General features: G+C 33.8%; 1 protein-coding gene across 5 annotated transcripts in view; it reads right to left on the bottom strand.

Annotated features, from left to right (window-relative positions):
- Window positions 1–21471, bottom strand: part of VPS50 (VPS50 subunit of EARP/GARPII complex) — a 131734-nt gene that overhangs the window by 70433 nt on the left and 39830 nt on the right. For all 5 annotated transcript variants that reach the window (XR_011539032.1, XM_008526147.2, XM_070615661.1 and 2 more), the window contains 5 exons: window positions 17143–17185; window positions 14897–14995; window positions 13294–13434; window positions 4644–4776; window positions 3584–3675 (listed from right to left, as the gene is read on the bottom strand). Coding sequence is in view for 4 of the 5 variants with exons in the window: in XM_008526147.2 (XP_008524369.1) it covers window positions 3584–3675; window positions 4644–4776; window positions 13294–13434; window positions 14897–14995; window positions 17143–17185 (508 nt within the window). In the remaining variant the exon portion in view is untranslated. The remainder of the gene's footprint in view (window positions 1–3583; window positions 3676–4643; window positions 4777–13293; window positions 13435–14896; window positions 14996–17142; window positions 17186–21471) is intronic.

The following is a 21471-nucleotide window of genomic DNA, read 5'->3' as shown; positions in this document are numbered from 1 at the left end:
ATATATACACAAGAACTTAATATACAGCAGTAAAAAACTATTTTCTGACTATTTTTGTCAAGTATTATGCTAAGAACTTTACATATTATCTTTAATCTTAAAACAACTTTGTTGAGCAGGCATTTATTATCACTCCTAAGAGAAGAAAAACTGAGAAGAGATCAAGTAATTGCCTAAGTTCACATGCCCAGTGAATGACAAAGCTAAGGCTCCTATCCAGGTCTATCTGTCTTCAGTCTCCTCTTTTCTTTGTATCTTGCTTCAAGAAGGCACAAAGAGGGAAGAAAAAAGATTATCCAGAAAGTAGTGAAGGGAAAAACGAATAGATTTTGGGGAGGAAATCCTTTCTTTACATCATATATCAAAAGAAATATAAAACAAATTAAACAAACCTGTTTTTGTACATTTTCAAGAGATTCAAAATTAATTCAATAAGGCAAAAATATTTTCTGAGAAGCTATTAAGTGTCCTAGGCAGTACTCTAGGCATTAGGGACACAGCAATTAATATAGAGCTAAATAAATATTTACAATTACCATACCAATATTGATCTGAGCTCTACATAGGAAAGAGCATTTTAAGAATAAAGGGAACATAAGTCACAAAGGTCAATAGTTTGACCTCATAAAAATGTTAACCGTCTGCACATAGAAAATATAAACTAAGTGAAAATAGACAAACGATATACAAAGGATTGCTCTTCATCATATAAATAATTTAGAATCTATGAGCATAAAACATGAGCAAATAATTCACAAGTCAATAATTAACAGATTTTAAATGTTCAACGTCTCTAATAATTAAGGAAGTATGAATTAAAACACTAACAAAAATATACACAGATTCAATTGCCTTATTAAAAGATAAAGTCTCTTGGAAAAAAATTTTTTTTACATATATAGGAGACATAACTGAAACATGATACAAAAACATTTAAAATAATGGGATGCTCAAAGATTAATATCAAAAAATATGAACAAAATAAACACGGCAATGGTAACAACAAAGCAAACTAGAATTCAAGGCAAAACGCTTCAAGACAAGAGCTATTTTTTTTAATTACAAAGAAGGTAAGTAAAGTGGTTATGAGCAATGGATCAATAAACATAGCATCCAAGTACAAAAAGCAAAAGCTGTTAGAAATAAAAGAAAAACCTGACAAAACTACAATCATTCTGAAATATTAAAACTTCTCCCTTAGAATTGCACAGACCAAAAAAACAAGTAAAGATACAGATTAGAATAATACAATTAATAATAAGCTTTCTTTCATATACATATAGAAGCTAATTCCCAACACACACAAAAAACATATGGTTATTTTTCAAATACCCAAGGAAGAATTTTAAAAGTGGGTGGGCAAACTAGGATGTAAAGAAAATCTTAAATTCACAAAAAGTAGAAATATTGCAACCCTAGTTCTCTACAGTAAAAAGAAATTAACATGAGCATTTCTTAAATGTTATTTCTCATATCAAATATTTAAAGATGAAAATGTTGGAAGACCAAGACTTTCATATGGTTAGATGTGAAAGCTCCACGAAGTCAAGTACCATGGGTTCACCACCGTGTTCTCAAATCCACAAACAGTTTCTGCCACACAGTATGACTGATACAGCCTTTTTTAAGATTCTGGTTGAGTCAAAAATGCATGGAAAATTTTCCACAATATCCTAAAAACTTTTCATATCAACAATCAAGGTGATTATAATTTTGAGTTTAGTTTCACGTCAGAGTTAAATATCTTCTTATGCTTTTCAATCATCACTTACCATTATCTCTACAACTAACAAATTTATGATAAATGTCTATACATTGTCACACGATCACCTGTGTTTTGGAATCTGGGATTTCAAATGTTAGAAATGTATTATGATACGGATAGTATATATTATATAAAACTCCCAGTGGGGTCTAGGGCAGTATCCCAAAATAAAACACATTAATATTCCTGCAACATAGGAATATTCACTAATTCATTTAGTGGGATAAATAAATACTATAACAATCCTAATGACAACACTGGTCAGGTTCTGCTGCCAAATGAATTCAATTCAGGTCATGTTTTAGCAGCTAAATGTGTTATCAAAAAATATTTGCTTTTTAGAGTTTTTGCTTTTTTCAATTTCCTGCAACCTTACAATTTCAATTTAACGAACACTCAACAAGTTCCTAAAGTATGCACAGTCTTGTTTTAGATCTGGTTGAGAACTGGCTTTGGGGGTGCAAGAGACTTGGAAGTGGTGGGGATGAAGATATTCTAAAGCTTGAAACCTACAACAAAATAATCTCTACTCAAAAGCATGATGACTTCATTACACTAGCCAAATGCTTAAAGGAGAATAACTTTACTACACCTTATATTTAACAGATTTTCCTCTATCAGGAATGACATCAGGTTGCCAGACTGAATGGAAACTAGCTACATAAAACGACAGACCTGTCATTTCAAAGGACATTGAACTACCAGAAATTCTACTGTGGATTCCACAATTTCAACTAAATACAATAAGAGTCTATTAGGAAACTACATCAGAAACAACTCATATCTGATCAATGAGTATGAGATTTCCCTTTCTATTATATATAATATCCAGAAAAAAGTCAGCCCAAACTCACAAAAATGGTAAATTAAAAATTAGTTTAATAAGGTCACATCAGACAATATAGAAGCCAAAGCTCTAACAACTATCATATATATGTATTTTAAATATTAAAGTATCAATTCAAATAGCATATTGAAGATAAAATTATCAAAAGTTAGAAGAGCACTTAATTATAATTGCTAAGTCATTCTTAAGGAAATGTATGTTTTTATTATATAGTTTCCTAAGCAATTTTTTTCAAAGAAATTCTATAAAAGATTGTCAAAATAAAAATTAGCCTCATTAGAAAAATCAAAAATACACCTTAAAAGACCATAACACAGTCAAAGGGTCTAGTCTAAGCTTCAAAGAAATTAAAAAAAAAAAGTTATCTTAAAAGAAATTACACTTTTATCTAGAAAGTACAAAATTTTAACGAATTAGCAAATTTAATTATCTTATTTCAGCAAGTGAGCTGTTAAACTGCAAAATAAAAGAAGATACACTCAGCCAATAAACACGTAAGATCCTCTCAAGGCACAAAAATCTTTGACTTAGAAAAAAATTCTTCATTCTATACTACGTTCCAACCCAAGCATGTCACCTATTTAGTTATCCTCTTCCTAAAGTTAATAGAAAAAGGAAAGAGATACAAATAAATGAAATAAAAATAAACAGAGTACCTCAATAAGAAAATAATTCTTTCGGAAAGCATAAATTTGCTTGGACAATAAAAGCAAAAATGTAATCAAGGAATATATGAATATTTCCAGTGGAGATTTTCAAATTAAAAGACATGTTCTACTGCCACTTGTAGACAAATATAATTGTCAACTAAATTACAGAAATTAAACAATAGATTTATTCCAAAGGAAAACTAACATATGATTAAATCATCAAGGAATACAAATAAATACAGAAAATTTAAACACAATTTCTAAAACAATTTTGACATGGTTTCTATTCTTTTGTAAAAAAATAATTTTAAAAAACCAAACCTGCCATATTCGTGTAAGTCCATGTTCTAATTTCTTTTTTATGTAGCCACGATCAAAATTAGTTTCTTCAGTACCCATCATATTACTCCCTTCTGAAAATAAAAGATCATATACGTTTCTAGATTTGCTGCTTCAGAATGTTTCTGTTTTCCAAAAAATACACTTGGACTCTCATATATTGTAAGCTTATGTAAAACACAGTAAATATGTTCAATATTTATGCAACCACAATGTCAAGTAATAGGTATTAGGATAAACCCATTTGATAAGACAGATAAACATAGACCCTGAAATGTTGAGGGTTTTACACCTAAGACCACTCAACTCATACATGATTGGAGATGGGATTCCAACTTGGGGAGTGTGATCCCAGAGACCAGGTTCTCAATGACCCATATACTGCCTGCTTACTGCTAGAGCATTACACTACCAATTAAAATCCATGTCAACAAAAGTACAGACTGCAGAACTGCTCACATAGTGAAGTAATGACACATATATTATATTTCTCATGATCCAGAATAGTTGTATCCTTTCCAGATAAATAATTTAACAATGTGCAGTTCAACAGGTAAGATCAATGACCTGCCTCAAAACAAATCTTCCCCAAAAGCAAGTGAAAATACACATAATTTTGACCTTATGAAGTACTGTGAAGAATAATTTTCAAATTACTGATTCCTACAATTTTATTCCTTAATGTGAATATTAAGGAATATTAAGGAAAGGGATAATTTCAGGTGAACAAATGACTTTTTAGAGTCCTAGATATTATCAGCTGACTGCTAGACTAACCAGAGTCCAGAATATTCTTTAAATGTACAGATTAGGGTCAAGGGATTTTAGCAAAGAGGACTAAGTATATAAGGTTCAAATCGAGTTTTAAATTTGACTCTACACCCCAATGAAAATATATACATATAAACGTATGTACATACATAATACAAGTAAACTATTAGCCTGAAGCAAAAAAGTAAGCTTCGCCACAATACATACTTATAAATATATACTATATATATTTACAGTTCAGTTTTTAAAACAAATCAAAGTAATTTCCTACCAGAAGCAGAAATAGTGTCCTCACTGTCATGCTTTTCATGCCATTCCATAGTCCTGTAATAGCTGAGCATAACTTCCCACAGTGCTTTGCACAGGTCAGCAAGGCATGGAATATAGCTGTCTGGTGTAACATGCTGAAGAAAATGAGAAGAGCCAACTTTCAAATTATCATGTTTACTTTAACACTTACCGTTAATCAAACTAAAATGCTATGTTATTAATCAAATTCATTCAAGAATTAGACAAAATTAAGAAAATTTCTTCCATTGATACACCTAAAGAGAAAGTTCAACAGCAAGAAAATTTTGTTCAATTCATTCCCATTTCAACATGGCTTTTTAGTATTCATTAGAAATAATAGTTCACATACTATGAATCAAATTATACTACTCGTCCATATATTACTAAATTGGCAAGTTTTCTCATAAACAGCAGTACAAACTTCCCCAAGTGTGCATTTTTTCAAAGACATGCTTCTTAGCATGCAAACACAGCTTTTCATTTATCCTTGGACCTAAGTCATACTTGCAAAAAGGTCATATTTAGAATCCAATCATTTCATTTGTGTAAATTAAGTAAGTACCTCTGACAATGTCTAAATTGCTTAGGTCAAATGGATACAGACACTCCATATCTGACGATAGCAACATTTTAAAATAATGTCTTACATAACATGACTATGAAACAGTACGTAGTATCAAATCTTCTCCCTAATGGAAGATGCATGAATTTTTCCCCCTCTATCCTTTGTAAAAACTATCAGTAGGTCATTCTCCCCTTTTTTTCTGCAGGTAGAGTGACGCCTCCACTCTATTTTATAGGCTTTCTGTCTGTCATAATGGAGCATTTGCTCCATCATTTGACATTTCCTAGCATTTCTTCAGTTTGTAATCAATCCACCACAACTGATCATGCTGATAAAACACTGAAAGGCTAACACGACTCTGGTGCAAGCCCTGTAAGGTAAATAGCTAGCAGAAATAAGCTATCAGCAAGTATAGCTGTGGTGTGATTGATGCCCAGATCATAGTTGCTCATAGTTGGTAGTAGTCCTCTCTCATTCAAAAAGTTTTTTTCTCTCCATAATAATCCTATACTCCTCATTTACTAAACATTCATCAAGTAATTAATAAAAATGTTAACTTGTATTTTTACTAATTATACTTTAGTAACTAATTAACTCAGTACACTTTTGTGTAAGCATGTTAAATTTCTGAAACTCAGCTAGGAAGCAGTAAAATAAAGGAGTTGTTAAGCTCTGGAGTCAGACTTCCCAAGTGGAGTTTAGGCCAAGAATGGTAGGGTGGTTCAACCTTACAAGATCTACTAATATAACTCGCCATATTAATAGGTCTAAGGAGAAAAACCAAATGATTATCCCAATAGACGCTGAAACAACCCTTTGACAAATTGAACGGCCATTCCTAATAATAACTCACGAGAAAATAAAATGGATAGATACTTCTTCAAGATGAGGAAACTTTAAAGCATAACCACTGTGGCCAGGAACAAGACAAGGATGCCCACTATCTCCACCACTATTTAACAACGTTCTGGAGGTACTAGCCAATGCAATTAGACTAAAGAAAGCAGTAAGAAGCAAAAGAATAGAAAAAGAAGAAATAAAACTATTTCTATCTGCAAATGACATAATAATACACCTAGAATATAACTCCTAGAGAATCAATGATAAAACTAAGTCAAACAAAAAGGATTCAGCAAGGTAGCAGGTTCTAAAGTTAACATGCAAAGAACAATCACATCCATATACACAAATAACAAACATTTAGAAGATGCACTGAATGAGAAACATCCATTTATAACAACAAAAAGATTAAATTTTTAGGAATAAACTTAACAAAAATGATCCAAAACTTTACGAATAAAACTGAAAGACATAAAAGTAGACTTGAACAAACAGAAAGATATCACTTAATTCTTAGTTAGGATGACACGACATCATCAAGATGTCAGTTCTCCCTAAGTTTATTTATTACTTTACTGAGACATCAATAAAAAAGTCCAGAAACAGATCATGCCTCATATAAAAATATGGTATATGATAAGGATGGCATCTCATATCACTTAGGTGAAGACAGGCTTTTTTATAAATAGTGTTGAGACAACTGGATAGTCAGTTGGAAAAAGACAAAATTAGACCCATGCCTCACACCATACACAAGAATAAACTCCAAATGGTAAGAGATCTAAATGTGAAAAATAAAAGCATACTGCACTAGAAGAAAACATGAGTTAATTCATCCCTCACCTTGATGTAGGGAAAGGCTTTCTAATTATGACCCCAAAATCAGAAGTAATAAAATTTGATAAATTTCACTACACAAAAATTGAAAAATGAATTTACATGGGAAAAAATCCACACCATAAGCAAAGTCAAAAGACAAACTTGAAAAAATATTCACAACATATACCACAATAAAGAGTTCATATCCTCTATTTATAAAGAACTCATAAAAGTTTTGAGGAAAAAGACCAAAAATCCTATAGAAATATAGGAAGAAAGCAAAAACACACTTCACAAATGAAGATATAAAAGTGGCCTTTGAATGTATGAAAACATGTCCAAGTTCACTCATAATAGGGCAAATGTACATTAAAACTACAATAAGATATAAATTCTCATTCATCAGATGGGTGAAAATTTTAGAGTTGACCATTAACAAAGATTCTTTCCTTGACCAAACTCTAACCAGGCTCCTCTGAGCCCTCTTCTCAACTAGGCCTCAATCTTGGCCTATAAAGACTTGAAAAAAACACTAACGTAGTTTCTAACAGCTCAAGGCCACATGTTTAGGATGACCCTAGCCTGCTTTAAAGAGCCTGCCTGAGAAAACTCAAGGCTGCCAGGAGAATTTACTGTTTGTTCCAGCTGACACCTAAAGACAGGCCCCTATCTGCCAGCCCCTGAGGGAGAAGATGGGAGCCTAACTTCAGTAAGCCCCAGTTAGCAAACCCAGGTCGGTTTCACATGGACCAACCTCCATCACTCTTCCTGCTTTTTGTAATTTTTCACTTCCCTGAATCTAGTGAGCACCTGCTCTACCTCCTCCCTGTTCCCTCATTCTCCCTTTAAAGTGCCCAGTCACCTCTGTATAAATAGAAGTTAAGTTCAAATCATGCTGGATTCTTTTCTCTATTGCAACAGTATATAACTGATTAAAATCTGTCCATAACACTTTAATTAGTGGCCGGCTTTGTTTATCTTTGATACCATATATACTCTGTTGGCAAGGCTGTGAAAAAAACAGGCAGTATCATACATTGCTGGTGAGAATACAAAATGATATGATCCCATGGAGAGGAATCTGGCATTGTTTAACAAAGCTACACGTGTATTTTCCCTTTGATCCAGCAATCCCACATCTAGGAATTTACCCTGAAGATCTATCTCAAACAATGTGAACAAGATTCAAACATATGCACAAGGTTATTCATTGAAGGACTATTTGTAATTGCAAAATACTGCAATCTATCTAAAAGTCCAAACACAGGAGATTGGTTAAACCAACCACTGTTGATAGACACAACAGAGCACTAGGCAATGGTGAAAAATAAGCATTTTAAAAATTTTTAAATTAAAAAAATTTTTCCCTTTCACATGATATATATGTGAGAAAAATTTTCTGTTTTAAATTATATATATGTCATAAGAAATAGAAAAAAATAATGAATATATATGCTTATCACAAAAATAAACACAGGGAAGATAAATGAGAAAATATTGACATTAGTTACCTATAAGAGGTGAGTGGGGGATGCAATGGAAGGAAGACAGGAGGCAGTGAAACCTCTCTGGGTGTATCAAATTGGCTATTCACAGAAGAATTAGAACAGCTATCCAGATCTACACATGGCTTGCAGAGATAAAATACAAAATATTTTTGCACAGTTATGCCATAATTTTTTATGTTTACTTTTGTAATTACTACCTCTACAATGAACCAGTCTTGATTTTTTTCCCTGGTTTAGTTTTACCCCATCATTACGCCTGACAGATCTCTTATACCACACACATGTAATGAAAACCAATACTTATGTACAAGGTCAGGAAAAAGCTAAAAGCAGAGGGTAAAGAAAAGCAAAAATTACAAAAAAGTTCTAGGCTGCAACCCAGCAATCATTCACCTGGATAAAGGCACTCTTCTGCAAGTCAATTTTTTTTATCTTTCATAAATTCAACTTTGCATAAATTTATATTATGCAAATAAATTTAATCTAATTATATCCCAACATTCTTTGATAAATAAAAGGGAGTGTTGATCTTATTTCTTCCCAAAGAAAAATTATGACTATACAAATAATTGTGTTATAGTCTACCAGTTAATTTTTATTACACTTGTCACAGTTTAACAAGCCAGAAAATTGAAATTTAGAACTACTAATCTCTATTCCCCACTCAGCCACTGTCTCGCTCCATAATTCGCCTATTTATTTGAGGAAAAGGAGCTTCTTTACTATGTTACCTCTTGACAATTTGCTGAAATTTACTAAGTTTAGATGAGTTTAGGGAAATATATGTGAGATTTTTTTCAAAAAATGTTGAAATTATTTAGTGAAGTTACAGCAAGCTTTTTCTCACCAAACTGATGCAAGTGTAAATAATTCACAGATCTAGCTAAACCACTGCACATGCCTAAAAGTCTCCCAAAAGAATCCAAATTTCATTATTCAAATATGTTCATATGTACAAATCTAAGACTATGATACACTGAGCACCTCATAACAAGATGATTTTTGCCTAAATTTATATTCTAAAATAGAAACAAATGTAGAGATTCACTGTACTAAATACATATACAGCAAACAGTTTAATGAAAAAGGCACGGTAGGATAGATAAAAAATACTGTTTTCAATTCATTTAAGCCCAGTTTTGTTAATCTCCATACTTGAAGACTATGCTGGCAACAGGTTAAAAGAATCATTTCACTTTAAAACCAGACTCCAGAAACCACTTTCCACTATACCATGCAACCAACTGGTGTCAACTCTCATAAATGTTTCTTTACTAAAATTATTACTAAATAATTTAGTAGCTATTACTAAACACCATACTACTAAAATAATTTGCAACTAGTGTTCTCTTGTTAATTTATAAAAATCACCTCCAAATTTCAAATAGAGAATCCTACTACATAGACATGGGTGAACCATAACTATAATGAAAGAGATTAAAAGAAACCAACAAACAAAGCAAATAATTGCATGAGCAATCAAAAAATAAAAGGCCAAGAAGAGAATCTGAGTTTCTGAATTAACAGCACATGCAACTTCCACTCAGCACCAATTCTTCACACTGGCAGAGCATAACAGAAAGAGGCCTAGACAAGGAAGCAGAAGGCCTGTGTCCCAGCCGGCACCAGTTCCGCAACTTACTAGTCACACGCCTTCAGACAGTAAACCACTCTGCATTTCAGCTTCATCTTTCATGAAACAGTGTTATATATTCCTGACTACCTCATCATTGGTTTAATCCATGCACTGATTACTAAATACTTAACACTGCAACTCGGTTCAAGTCCCAATTAAGGGGGGGCTTCATTTCATGTAAGACCAGGAATACCAAGGCAGAGGAGCATCATATTGTAATTCCAGTTATATGCTCTTATCATATATCAATAATAGCAATGAAAATCTTGAATTAATCAATTTAGAAAATATTCACACAGTGAGAAACCCCAAAGAACTAAATAACACGTCTTGAAATTTTTTTTTTAATTAAAAGTATTTGGGAAATAGAAATTTAATTATCGGGGCCGGCCCCGTGGCCGAGTGGTTAAGTTCGTGCACTCTGCTTCGCCGGCCCAGGGTTTCGCCGGCATGTGCTCCACAGGCACTCTTTAGTCCCAAGGTACATTAGAAACAACCAAATCACCAGACTGAACTCCAGTTAAACCAAGCCAGACAACCTATTCCTTTCACCTGCCCTATGCTCTCTTCCTCTTGTGCCGTTGTTCATGTTTCCATATATCCCTGGACCCAGCCATACACACTGTGCCTGTTGAAATCCAAGACCCAACTCAAAAATCACAGCCTCCTCTCAATAAGAAGATACACTTTTGTCTTCCTTAGACTCCCTTAAAGAACTGTATTGACCTCACTGACACTTTGTCATTTAAACTTTTCTTATTGTACCTGTGATCATAATTAATGTGACCTTACTAGGTTGTAAACTCTTTAAAGCCTTATTTATCCTTGCTGATGTGAACTGATTACGTGATTAACAAAAGCTGAGTAATGACAAGGGAAGTGGTTTATACTTATTAAGTCAGAGTGCTAAGGAAATGGAGTCTTGTGTCTTCTACCAGCATCCATGAAACAGTAACAGGCTAGCTTGTTAGTTTACAAGTAAAGTAAAATTTCAGACCCTTCACAGATCTTAACAATCCAGCGAGTAAATGGCAGAGAAAAAGGAAGAGATGGATAAATTTTCTTACCTATTTTTTGATCATTAAGTTTTGAATTTTAAAAATTACCAAAACCTACTTATTTTAGAAATCAATAATTCATATATAAGAAAATTAACTGTGTGCTACATATATGTGATAAGAATAAATCTGACAGCTAAATTCTTACAGTATTCTAAACCTGACCTCATAAAGCACTCAAGTAAATAATATTATTCCTCTAAAAGAAAATGTTTCTCTCTTTGACTAAATGTTTAAATTTGTAGCTTCCAGTAAGAAAGGAAAGGGCCACTCACCTATCCAACAAATCAACCAAATTAACCTCAACAATCAACGAAATGTCCCAGTTTAATTTCCTTCACATCCCAAATATACCTGAGTGATAAACAACATAAATTATTCTTGATATGCTACCTTCTGGTATCTGACAATCAAGCTATTAAAAACAAATCAGCATTAACATGTACAGGAAAAGGGATAAAAGCAGACACTGCTGCTGAGGACCGTAAACTGAAACACATTTTCTAGAAGGCAACTTTAGAAATATGAACCAAAAACCTTCAAACCACAAAGCCTTTGACAACGCAATTTTATTTCTCATTTATCCTAAAGAAATAATTAAAGATGTGTGCAGAGATTTAGCTTTAAGAATATTTACTACAGTGTTGTTAATAAGGACAAAAGCTGGAAACAAATATCTAAGAATAGGAAACGGGTTAATTAATCCACAGGATCTCTTATAGTGAAATACTGTCAAGCCATTAAAAGTTTTGTAGGTGGCATATTTACTGAAATGGAAAATTGTTTATAACATAGCAAGTGAGAAAAAAGGTTATCAAACTGTGTGTACAGTAGAATCCTACTTTTAAAGGGTGTTTATATACACATTAAAAGAACCAGCTTTGCCTGAAGAAATATTAATTTTTATTTTCTTTTTGCTTATCTGTATTTTCCTACAACTAACGTTTTAGTTGTATAATTTAAAATATGTATATTTTTAAGAGTAAACATATTAATTAGTGATTGCTTAATTTAAGCAACTACTTATATAATCTATATTCTGTCTAAGTCTATAAATATAGATGGTGAGTGATGTAAAAACACCTAAATAACAGACTAGTTTAAGAAATCAGAGAGAGAAAAAGGATAAAGAGGCAGTTAATTCAGAAAGAACCCAAAACAAGATGGTTACTACACATGAACACTAAATTTAGCTCTGAACTTCCTGGCAGCTTATCATCTATGGTAGACTGAATCTGTATACTCTCACACTATGTGATAAGAGAAAATATATTAATTCTTCACAACAGAAAGTGCCCTGAGAATTCAGCAACAGAAACATGTTTTCAACTTAAAAGAGGAATTTGTCTTTAGGTATCTATATGAACATCAAAATAAACTATATCTTCAATAGAGATCTTACTAAAGATATTTATTGACCCTCAAAAAAATGACATTGAATTATAATTTAATAACAGATATTATTTATAAGAATGAAAATTAAAAGCCTAGAAGAACAGAACATTAGACTAGTCTTTAGTTTGTCTTTCTAGGACGTATGCTTACAAAGCACGTGTAAAAGTTCATGGCACAGAGATGGTGCTCATTGCTGGCTTTCTTTCCCTCCCCCTTGATCAAATTTGAACTGTCAATATCACACCAATTAGAGACAAAGAGGGCAATCCAATTACTCAAGAAACATTTACTAAACACCTCTGATGTGCCAGCCTCTGAGAAAACAAATACTGAAATGATTTCAAAAAGTTTTTCTGGGGCCAGCCCAGAGGCATAGACATTAAGTTCATGCACTCCTCTTCAGCAGCCCGGGGTTCATGGATTCAGATCCCAGGCATGGACCTACACACTACTCATCAAGCCATGCTGCGGCAGTGTCCCACATACAAAACAGAGGAAGACTGGCACGGATGTTAGTTCAGGGACAATCTTCCTCTCCAGAAAAAAGAAGCTATGAGAGGGTAGAGAGTCCATTTAGAAGCAAATGCACTCCACAAATCTGGAGCATCTCATCAGCCTTTACTATTTGTGAGACTGAATCTTCCAGTTTCTCTATGAGGAAAAGAATAATATGGGAGGAAAAAATCTTTTGTCAAACATATCTGTTTTTATTTTAGTAGCATCTTCAAATAGTACGTGCTAAGAAAAATGGCATATGAATTTAAAAACTAAAAGAGAGACATATGAACAATAATTAAGTTACTACATACTGTACAGAGATCCTTATATTGCAGCTTTTGGAATTTTGTATCTGTGTTTCCTGCACATAGTTCCACATAACCAAGAACAACTTGAAACACAGTATTGTGAATGGCTTGGGTGAAGTGCATATGAAGTTGATCCATTGCTGTCTATGGAAAGGAAAAAAAATAACAATTTCATGTTATTAAAATAAATAAATTTCAACAGTTTTGCAAAACATACGAAAAAATCTTTACCAGTTACAGCTACAACACAAAGATCACTATTATTCACAGAATTATAATTGTAGTGCTGATTATTTGAAGATAACCCTTGAAATAACCACAATATCACACCACTAAAGACAAATCTAAATCATGAACACTGCTCTGTTGCTCTATATTTATGACTGGGTAACCATCCCACTCTTTCTCAAACGTGTCATGCATAATCACACCTTCGGTTCCCCTGTGCCATCACTCTCTTACATGGTTCAGGATTCTTCTCAACAGTCACCTTCTCAGAGAAGCCTTTCTTGACTATCCTATATAAATCAGTACTTTCATCACTCTATCCACCGACCCCGATATATATTTATTTACAGCACTTGTGACCACCTGCCATCATGTTCATTTATTTCTTTAATGTTTGTCTCCCTCAGGAGAAGGTAAGATACATGCTCCAGGCCTATATCCAGGTGCCTAGAGCAATGCAAATAGTAGGTACCAATAAATATTTAATGAGTGAAAGAATTCATCTAATGGGGGAAATCAGAAGTAATCATTGTATTTTCAAAGGTCTTTAAACATGTCCCTCAAAATTACCAAGTGTATTCCTTCTTGTATTATTCCCTTGGTATAGCTTAAGACATGAAATTAATAAAGTACAATAAACAATCAAATTTATTTATTCAGATGTTAAAATGTGAATAGAATTTAATTGCTTTGGTAAAGCCTTAATCTAAGACAGGAGACTACTTAAGGGAAGAAAACACTTACAACTATCACGTTCAGATGTTCTATAGATAAATGTATAATCCTGTACGTGCAGAAGATACAATTAACTTTCAAACCATGGCCGCCGTTTCAAGGTTTTCAAGGAAGCCCTTGAGTAGTAAGAGTATGGAAAGCCATGCACTGTGGGAGTAGTGAGGATAGTCAAGGGATAATAGAAGCCTTTAAAAAATCTGATGGATGCAATGGACCTGTTGTACAGACAAATGTACACAGTGCACAAAAGTGTATATACCACTTTGAGGGACTCATGCTAGCCCAGCTAGGAACCCAGAAGCTCCAAATTAAGAAGTTCTCATTCAGGACCAAGAGCTGAGGTAAAAGAGGCTACACAGCCTCTCTCTGTGAATCATCTTATGCTTTTTAAAAAACCTACATAAAATTGTGAAAATATTAAACCTAACACTTCATAGTTCAAAGCAAACCTCTGTAATGTTTTAATCATACTACATACACTTAGCATATGTGAACAACCATGTTTACTAAGTGTTAATACAGCATAAAAATTTACTTTGGTAAATGAAACAGGACACTACATTAATAATTTTCAGTTTTAAGCAATCATGAAGATCAATAGATGCCTGATTAAGAAAAAAGCAAACATCCTTTCAAAACTGACCTGTGTTTTTCCAAGAAGTCGATAAGCTTGTTGAACCTTAGTGTAATGGTTAATGTCAAAATTCTTGCAGATTTTGGAAAGAGCTACATCCAACTGTTCCTATGTAATTAAAAGAGGAGGCCAGAGATGGTTAAGGAATAATGTTTTCAAGGCAATGAAAAGAAAATAGTAAGACTAATTTCTCTCATTTAATTAATATCTAAACATATTTACTATCACACTGGATTTAAAAGTCAAAAACAAATTTAGAGGTTTGGCCCCGTGGCTGAGTGGTTAAGTTTGCGCACTCCGCTTTGGAGACCCTCGGTTTCGCTGGTTCAGATCCTGGGTGTGGACATGGCACCACTCGTCAGGCCATGCTGAGGTGGCGTACCATATAGCACAACCAGAAGGACCCACAACTAGAATATACAACTATGTACTAGGGGGCTTGGGGAGAAGAAGAGGAAAAAGATTGGCAACAGATGTTAGCTAAGGTGCCAATCCGAAAAAAAAAAGTGAATAAAAATAAAAATAAATTATAATTCTCATTTGGTACCAACTATAATCAAGTTTTCTGAGATGTTATTGACATGCGAGTTTCTAAAAACTCACGACTAGTTTTTCAAGGGACACAAAATAAGTATAATACTAAAGAAATTTTATATTTTATTTTTTCTTGACTCTATGTTTCTTCAAGCATCTGCTAAAATTTTACAATTAAATGTACTGAATTTGTAGGACTATTGAAAAATAATTTAAAAATCCTTCTGCAATCACTGAAAACTAATTCTCAACAAAACTACATTGATCTTGGGGGCCGACCCTATGGCCAAGTGGTTAAGCTCTCATGCTCTACTTTGGTGGCCCAGGGTTTCGCCAGTTCCGATCCCAGGCATGGACCTAGAACCACTCATCAAGCCATATTTAGGTGACATCCCACATATTGGAACTAGAAGCACCTACCACTAGGATATACAACTACGTACTGGGGGGCTTTGGGGAGAAGGAGGGGAAAAAAAAGAAGATTGGCAACAGATGTTAGCTCAGGGCCAATCTTAAAAAAGAAAAACTACATTGATCTTAAGAGTACATTCCTCAAGGGGCTGGCCCCATGGCCAAGTGGTTAAGTTCATGCGCTCTGCTTCGGAGGCCCAGGGTTTCCCTGGTTCGAATCCTGGTCATGGACATGGCCCCGCTCATCAAGCCATGCTGAGGCGGCATCCCACATGCCACAACTGGAAGGACCCACAACTAAAAATACACAACTATGTACCAGGGAGCTTTGGGAGAAAAAGGAAAAATAAAAAATAAATTTAAAAAAAAGTACATTCCTCAAGGTATATACTTTTTTATCTAAATGCACCCACTTCATTTATGGGTTTATATTTCAATAATTTCATTTTAAAATAATGATTTTCTACATAAGTACAGAATAATATTGTATATTAAGGGTGAAGAGATATTGGGCTTTCAAAGAAAGTCCTCCTTAAAATATTCAGGTGATTATTTACTTAATGGATTTTCAAAGCAGTTATCTTTATGTTTATAAAATAATTTGTCATTCTTACAATCAGTAAACAATTGCATTATGATCAAAAACTACTTTCACAAAAGGTTATTTGAAAGTCCAGCTTCAACTTTTATAAGTACTCTTATCAGGAAAACAATAAAATAAAATATCAGAAGAAACCAAAAAATTCTTATTAAATTTATTAAAATGACTACCCTGCTTTGCAAAGACTGCCAAGTTAAGATGTGAACTCTGAATACATGTAGAAGGAAAAGCAAGACATCATGCCCACAATAAGTTATCCAGTTGCCACATTTTTGATGAACTGTATGAAATATTATTATAAGATTCAAGAATTTAGGAGAGTTTTCATCAGCCAATAGCTGTTTTTAAATAAATTAACTCACTAAAAAGAAGTACGTGATAAATAAAAAATAAGTACTACATGTTAAGTATTTTGGTTATAATTTACATGAGAACATACCTATGACTAACAGTTTTGGGATCTTTCTGCATATGGTGATATTTTCACATAGTGTTTTAGATCCCATAATTCCAAAACTATTACAGAGTTTACAAGTAGATTAACATAAACTTGACCATGTATAGGTATTCCAACTGAAAAATAACAAATAAAGCACAGTGATCTAGAAACACTGATAATAACACAAAAGTCAAAACATAAGAAGCATCTATACTGTTCAAAAATCTCTGAAAAGAAAAAGCCTTTAACTTATGATGTAATCCTTCTTACCTCAATTTGTTCTAAAGTATCTTGCAGCTTTGAATTCAGTTCACTATTAAATAAAACAAAGAGTTAGATGTGTCCATCTTTAAAAGAGACAAACTAAGTGCTAAATAAATACATGCTAGCTGAATAAATAATCAATAAATTTACAGATCAACAGTATGAGCAGTAACTGTGGGGCTAATTCCACAGACAGTGCAGTAAGGCAAGAAAAATAAACAAAAGGAAAATGATTAGAAAGGAAGAAATAAAAATGTCATTACTAGCAGCAATAGGATTGTGTGGGTAGAAAATGCTAAAGAATCTATATATAAAAATGAGAATTTAATAATTAAAAATTGATTGGAAAATTGATATGAAATTAATTTCTATATATTAGGGACAAAGAATTAGACAATGAAATTTTTTTAAATATCACTTCAAAAAACCAAATACCTGAGAATAAATCTAATAAAAAATATACAACAAAAAACTGGGCTAAAATAAAGACAATTTAAATACATGGAGGTACATACCATGTAAACAGACTAGAACCTAGTTAAGATACCAGCTCTCACCAAAAGGATCTCCTAGAATAATAAATTCTAATCAAAATCCCAGCAGGCTTTTTAATCTATTTGTGGAAACTGACAAGCTGCTTCTAAAATTTGTGTGGAAACTCAAAGGGCTAAGAATAGTCACGAATATCTTGAAGAACAATGTTGGAGGACATACATTAAAATAGGTAAAGGTTTATTATAAAGCTACAGCAATAAGACAGCGTGGTCTAACAAGGATACACAAACAGATCAACAGAACAATAGAAATAACGGGCAAAAGGCTGGAATGGATAATTGACAAAGGAGATCTCCATAATGGGCAAAAGGCTGGAATGGATAATTGACAAAAGAGATCTCCAATTAGCCAATAAACATTTAAATAGGCACTCCAATTAGGCATTCAGGAAATGCAAATTAAAACTGCAATAAGATACCATAACAACAAGAATGGCTAAAAATATTTTTAAAAAATTACAAACTACATCAACAAATGTTGGCAAGTACGCACAGCAAATGGAACACTCAATTTAATGCTGGAGGAAAGAGAAATTGATATGACCTCACTGGAAAACTGTAATATCAACTGAAAGTCAACACACACTCTATATCCCAGCAGTCCTAAATATGTATCTAACAGAAATGTATATGCAACCCTTGCAGCATTATTTGTAATAGGCAAAAACTTAAAGTAACACAATTGCCTGTGAATAATTAAATGGATAAAGTGTGATATATTTATATGATGAAATACTATAGCAATGAAAATATATCACCTGAATCTCAAAATCATAATATTGGACAAAAGAAGTCAATTTAAAAAGTACAGGGGCTGGCCCAGTGGTGTAGGAGTTAAGTTCGCAGGCCACACTTCAGCAGCCTGGGTTCATGGGTTCAGATCTCATGTGTGGACCTACACACCACTCATCAAGCCATGTTGTGGCAACATCTCACATATAAAATAGAGGAAGACTGGCACAGATGTTAGCTCAGGGACAATCTTCCTCAAGCAAAAGGAGGGAGATTAGCAACAGATGTTAGTTCAGGGCCAATCTTCCTCACCAAAAAAAAAAGAGGTACATACTGTATGATTCCATTTACATATAGTTCAAAACAGACAAAACTAATGTTAGTGACAGAAGTCAGAACAGTGATTATCTTGGGAGAATAATGACTGGGACAGGGCATGAAAGAATTTTCTGGGGTACTAGAAATAATCTATTTCTAGTTCTGGGAGGTAAATTATACAACTACATTCACTTTGTAAAAGTTTACTGAGTTATACACTTAGGATACGTGAATGAATCTGATTTTGTTTCCTTTAATTCTCCCTAAGTCAGTTAAAAACAAAAACAGAATTGATATTATTTGAATTATAATACCTCATTACTAAAAAAAGATATGTGATATCTAACAAAATAAATACAATCATAGGGAAAACATTTTAACAAAAAAGATTAAGACAAAAGTAAAAAAAAATATTAAGAACAAGTGAAAGATGTAGTTTAGTACACCAAAATTATACAAAGTTTTCTACAAATGTTATTTGATTATAAATTTGATTCTCAAAGTCTTAGCAGCCAAAGCAAATAGGGAGGGCCACAGTATACAATTCAGTGTTCATAATGCCAAAACATACCAGTAACTCAAGGGGAAAAAAGAACAAAAGACAAAACAAAGAGACAAAAGTCACTTTTGATGGCATTAAGTTCTCAGAGAAAATTTTGCCAGACTCTCAATAAACCAGCTAACACCCTTTGCAATAGCCTTACAGAATACAGAATAATGGATTCAAGGACTCCTGGCATTTACTTCTTATAGAGCCCTTTAATGCAAGCTGAAGAGAAAAGGCCAGAGTGATGTGATATATATAGATAGAGATGTATAGATATATAAATATAGACAGATATAAAGCAATTTGTCAGAAAAGTAAAACCAATAGTAAAACAAGTACCCAGCTTTTAATGGTCTCAAAGATAAATGTCCAAACATCTAGAGAAATTAGACCATTTTATACAAACACTATTCATCATAAGTATGCTTTTGATTAAAAGTTGAGAATTGGAGATTATATTCTCTAGTAAAAACTGAGAGTGAGCAAAACTATATCCTTTGACAATCAACAGTGTAGGATTGATACCTTACCAGAAAAATTAAGGTCTCTAACCAGGATTTATGCCTGAAAAATAGCTACAGCCTCACTTATAGATTGCAGGCAGGACTGAGATTTTCCTTACAAAATTGATTCTGGGACAATTTTAGTCAAAAAATAATGAATGAAAATAAGAATGACAGCTAAAGGCCCCAAAATAATACCCCAGGAAAGATATCCACAGTAATGCCTTACCACTTGGAAAGAATTAAATGGAGGCGGTGGGGGGGAAGGGGGAGCCGTGGCCACGTGGTTAAGTTCACGCTCTTCACTTCAGCAGCCCAGGGTTCACCTGTTTGGATCTTGGGCATGGATCTACGTGCCGCTCATTAAGCCACACTGTGGTGGCATCCCAGATAGAAGAACTAAAAGGACCTACAACTAGGATATACAAGTATGTACTGGGGCTTGGGGAGGAAAAAAAGAGGAAGATTGGCAACAGATGTTAGCTCAGGGCAAATCTTCCTCACCAAAAAAAAACCAACTAAAAAAAAAAGAAGTAAATAACTCCTCATCCCACCCTCTCACCCCAAAAAAATCAGTATCTTCTCTCAGAGTTCTTCCTTCTCCCATGTTGTCTTTTGATTCATTTCATCACCACCCACTCAATCCACCCTAAAAATTTCAAAGTCATCTTTAATTCTTCCATCTCTTCATATGTAACTAGTAATCAGATTCTGATGATTCTACCACTTCAGTATTTCTCATATCTACGTATGCTTCTCTTTTCTCCATTTTGTGTCCTAATTCAAACATTATCACCTTTCGCTTGAATTATCTTAATAGCCCCCTAATGAATGTGCATACAACACACACACCCCACCCTAATCCATCCATCCATTTATTTGACAAACACTATCAACCTACTGTACACCAAACACTGTACAACATCCTCCAAAAAGCTTTCAGGGATAGCTCTGAGCAGGGGTCTAACTTCAGATTGGATTTGGTCAATATTCTGTTTGATTTGGCAGACACAGTGTTTTCAAATAGCTTGTACATGAAAGGCTTCAGGCAAGGTCTGACCCCTCCTGTGGGCCTGATCACCTCCTGCTGTCTTACATCTGGCAGCTTCACATATATCTTACCCGCCTGGTCCCTAAAGACATCTGAGTTTACAGCTGCTAAGTAAAGCAGAAATAAAATTCCACCAATATTCTACTTTAAAACGTTTGATGGCTCCCCATTAATCCAAGGATAAACTCCCAAATTAGTATGGCACATAAGACTGTTAACAACTGACACAAAAAATTAACTTCCTATTCACTTTTCAGTTCCTATATTTTAGTCATATGGACTATGTGCAATTCCCCAAACAAACCCCAGACTTTCACACCCTCTGTTATTGCTTATAATGTTCACAATAACTAGAACATACCTTCTCCTTTTCTCACTCCAAATGTCCATCTATCTTTCCAGGCCCAATCCAAGCGTCATCTTTTCCAGGGAGTCTTACCCTGCTGACTGTTCCCTTAAGTTTCGCAAGGCTCTGTTTACGGCACCCTATGTTACAGTGAGGAGTATCTGTGACTGTCTCTCAGGCAGAGACTGTGGCTTAACCCTCAGTGTATCCTCAGGGCTGACTGAACTCACTGCCTGACTCACAGCAGGTCAGAAATATCTGCTAAATCAAATTTGCAATTCAAA

This window comes from Equus przewalskii, chromosome 4 (assembly GCF_037783145.1).
Source record: "Equus przewalskii isolate Varuska chromosome 4, EquPr2, whole genome shotgun sequence".
Lineage (NCBI taxonomy): Eukaryota > Metazoa > Chordata > Mammalia > Perissodactyla > Equidae > Equus > Equus przewalskii.
Note: the sequence above shows the minus strand (reverse complement) of the source record. Positions and strands in the feature narration are given on the sequence as shown.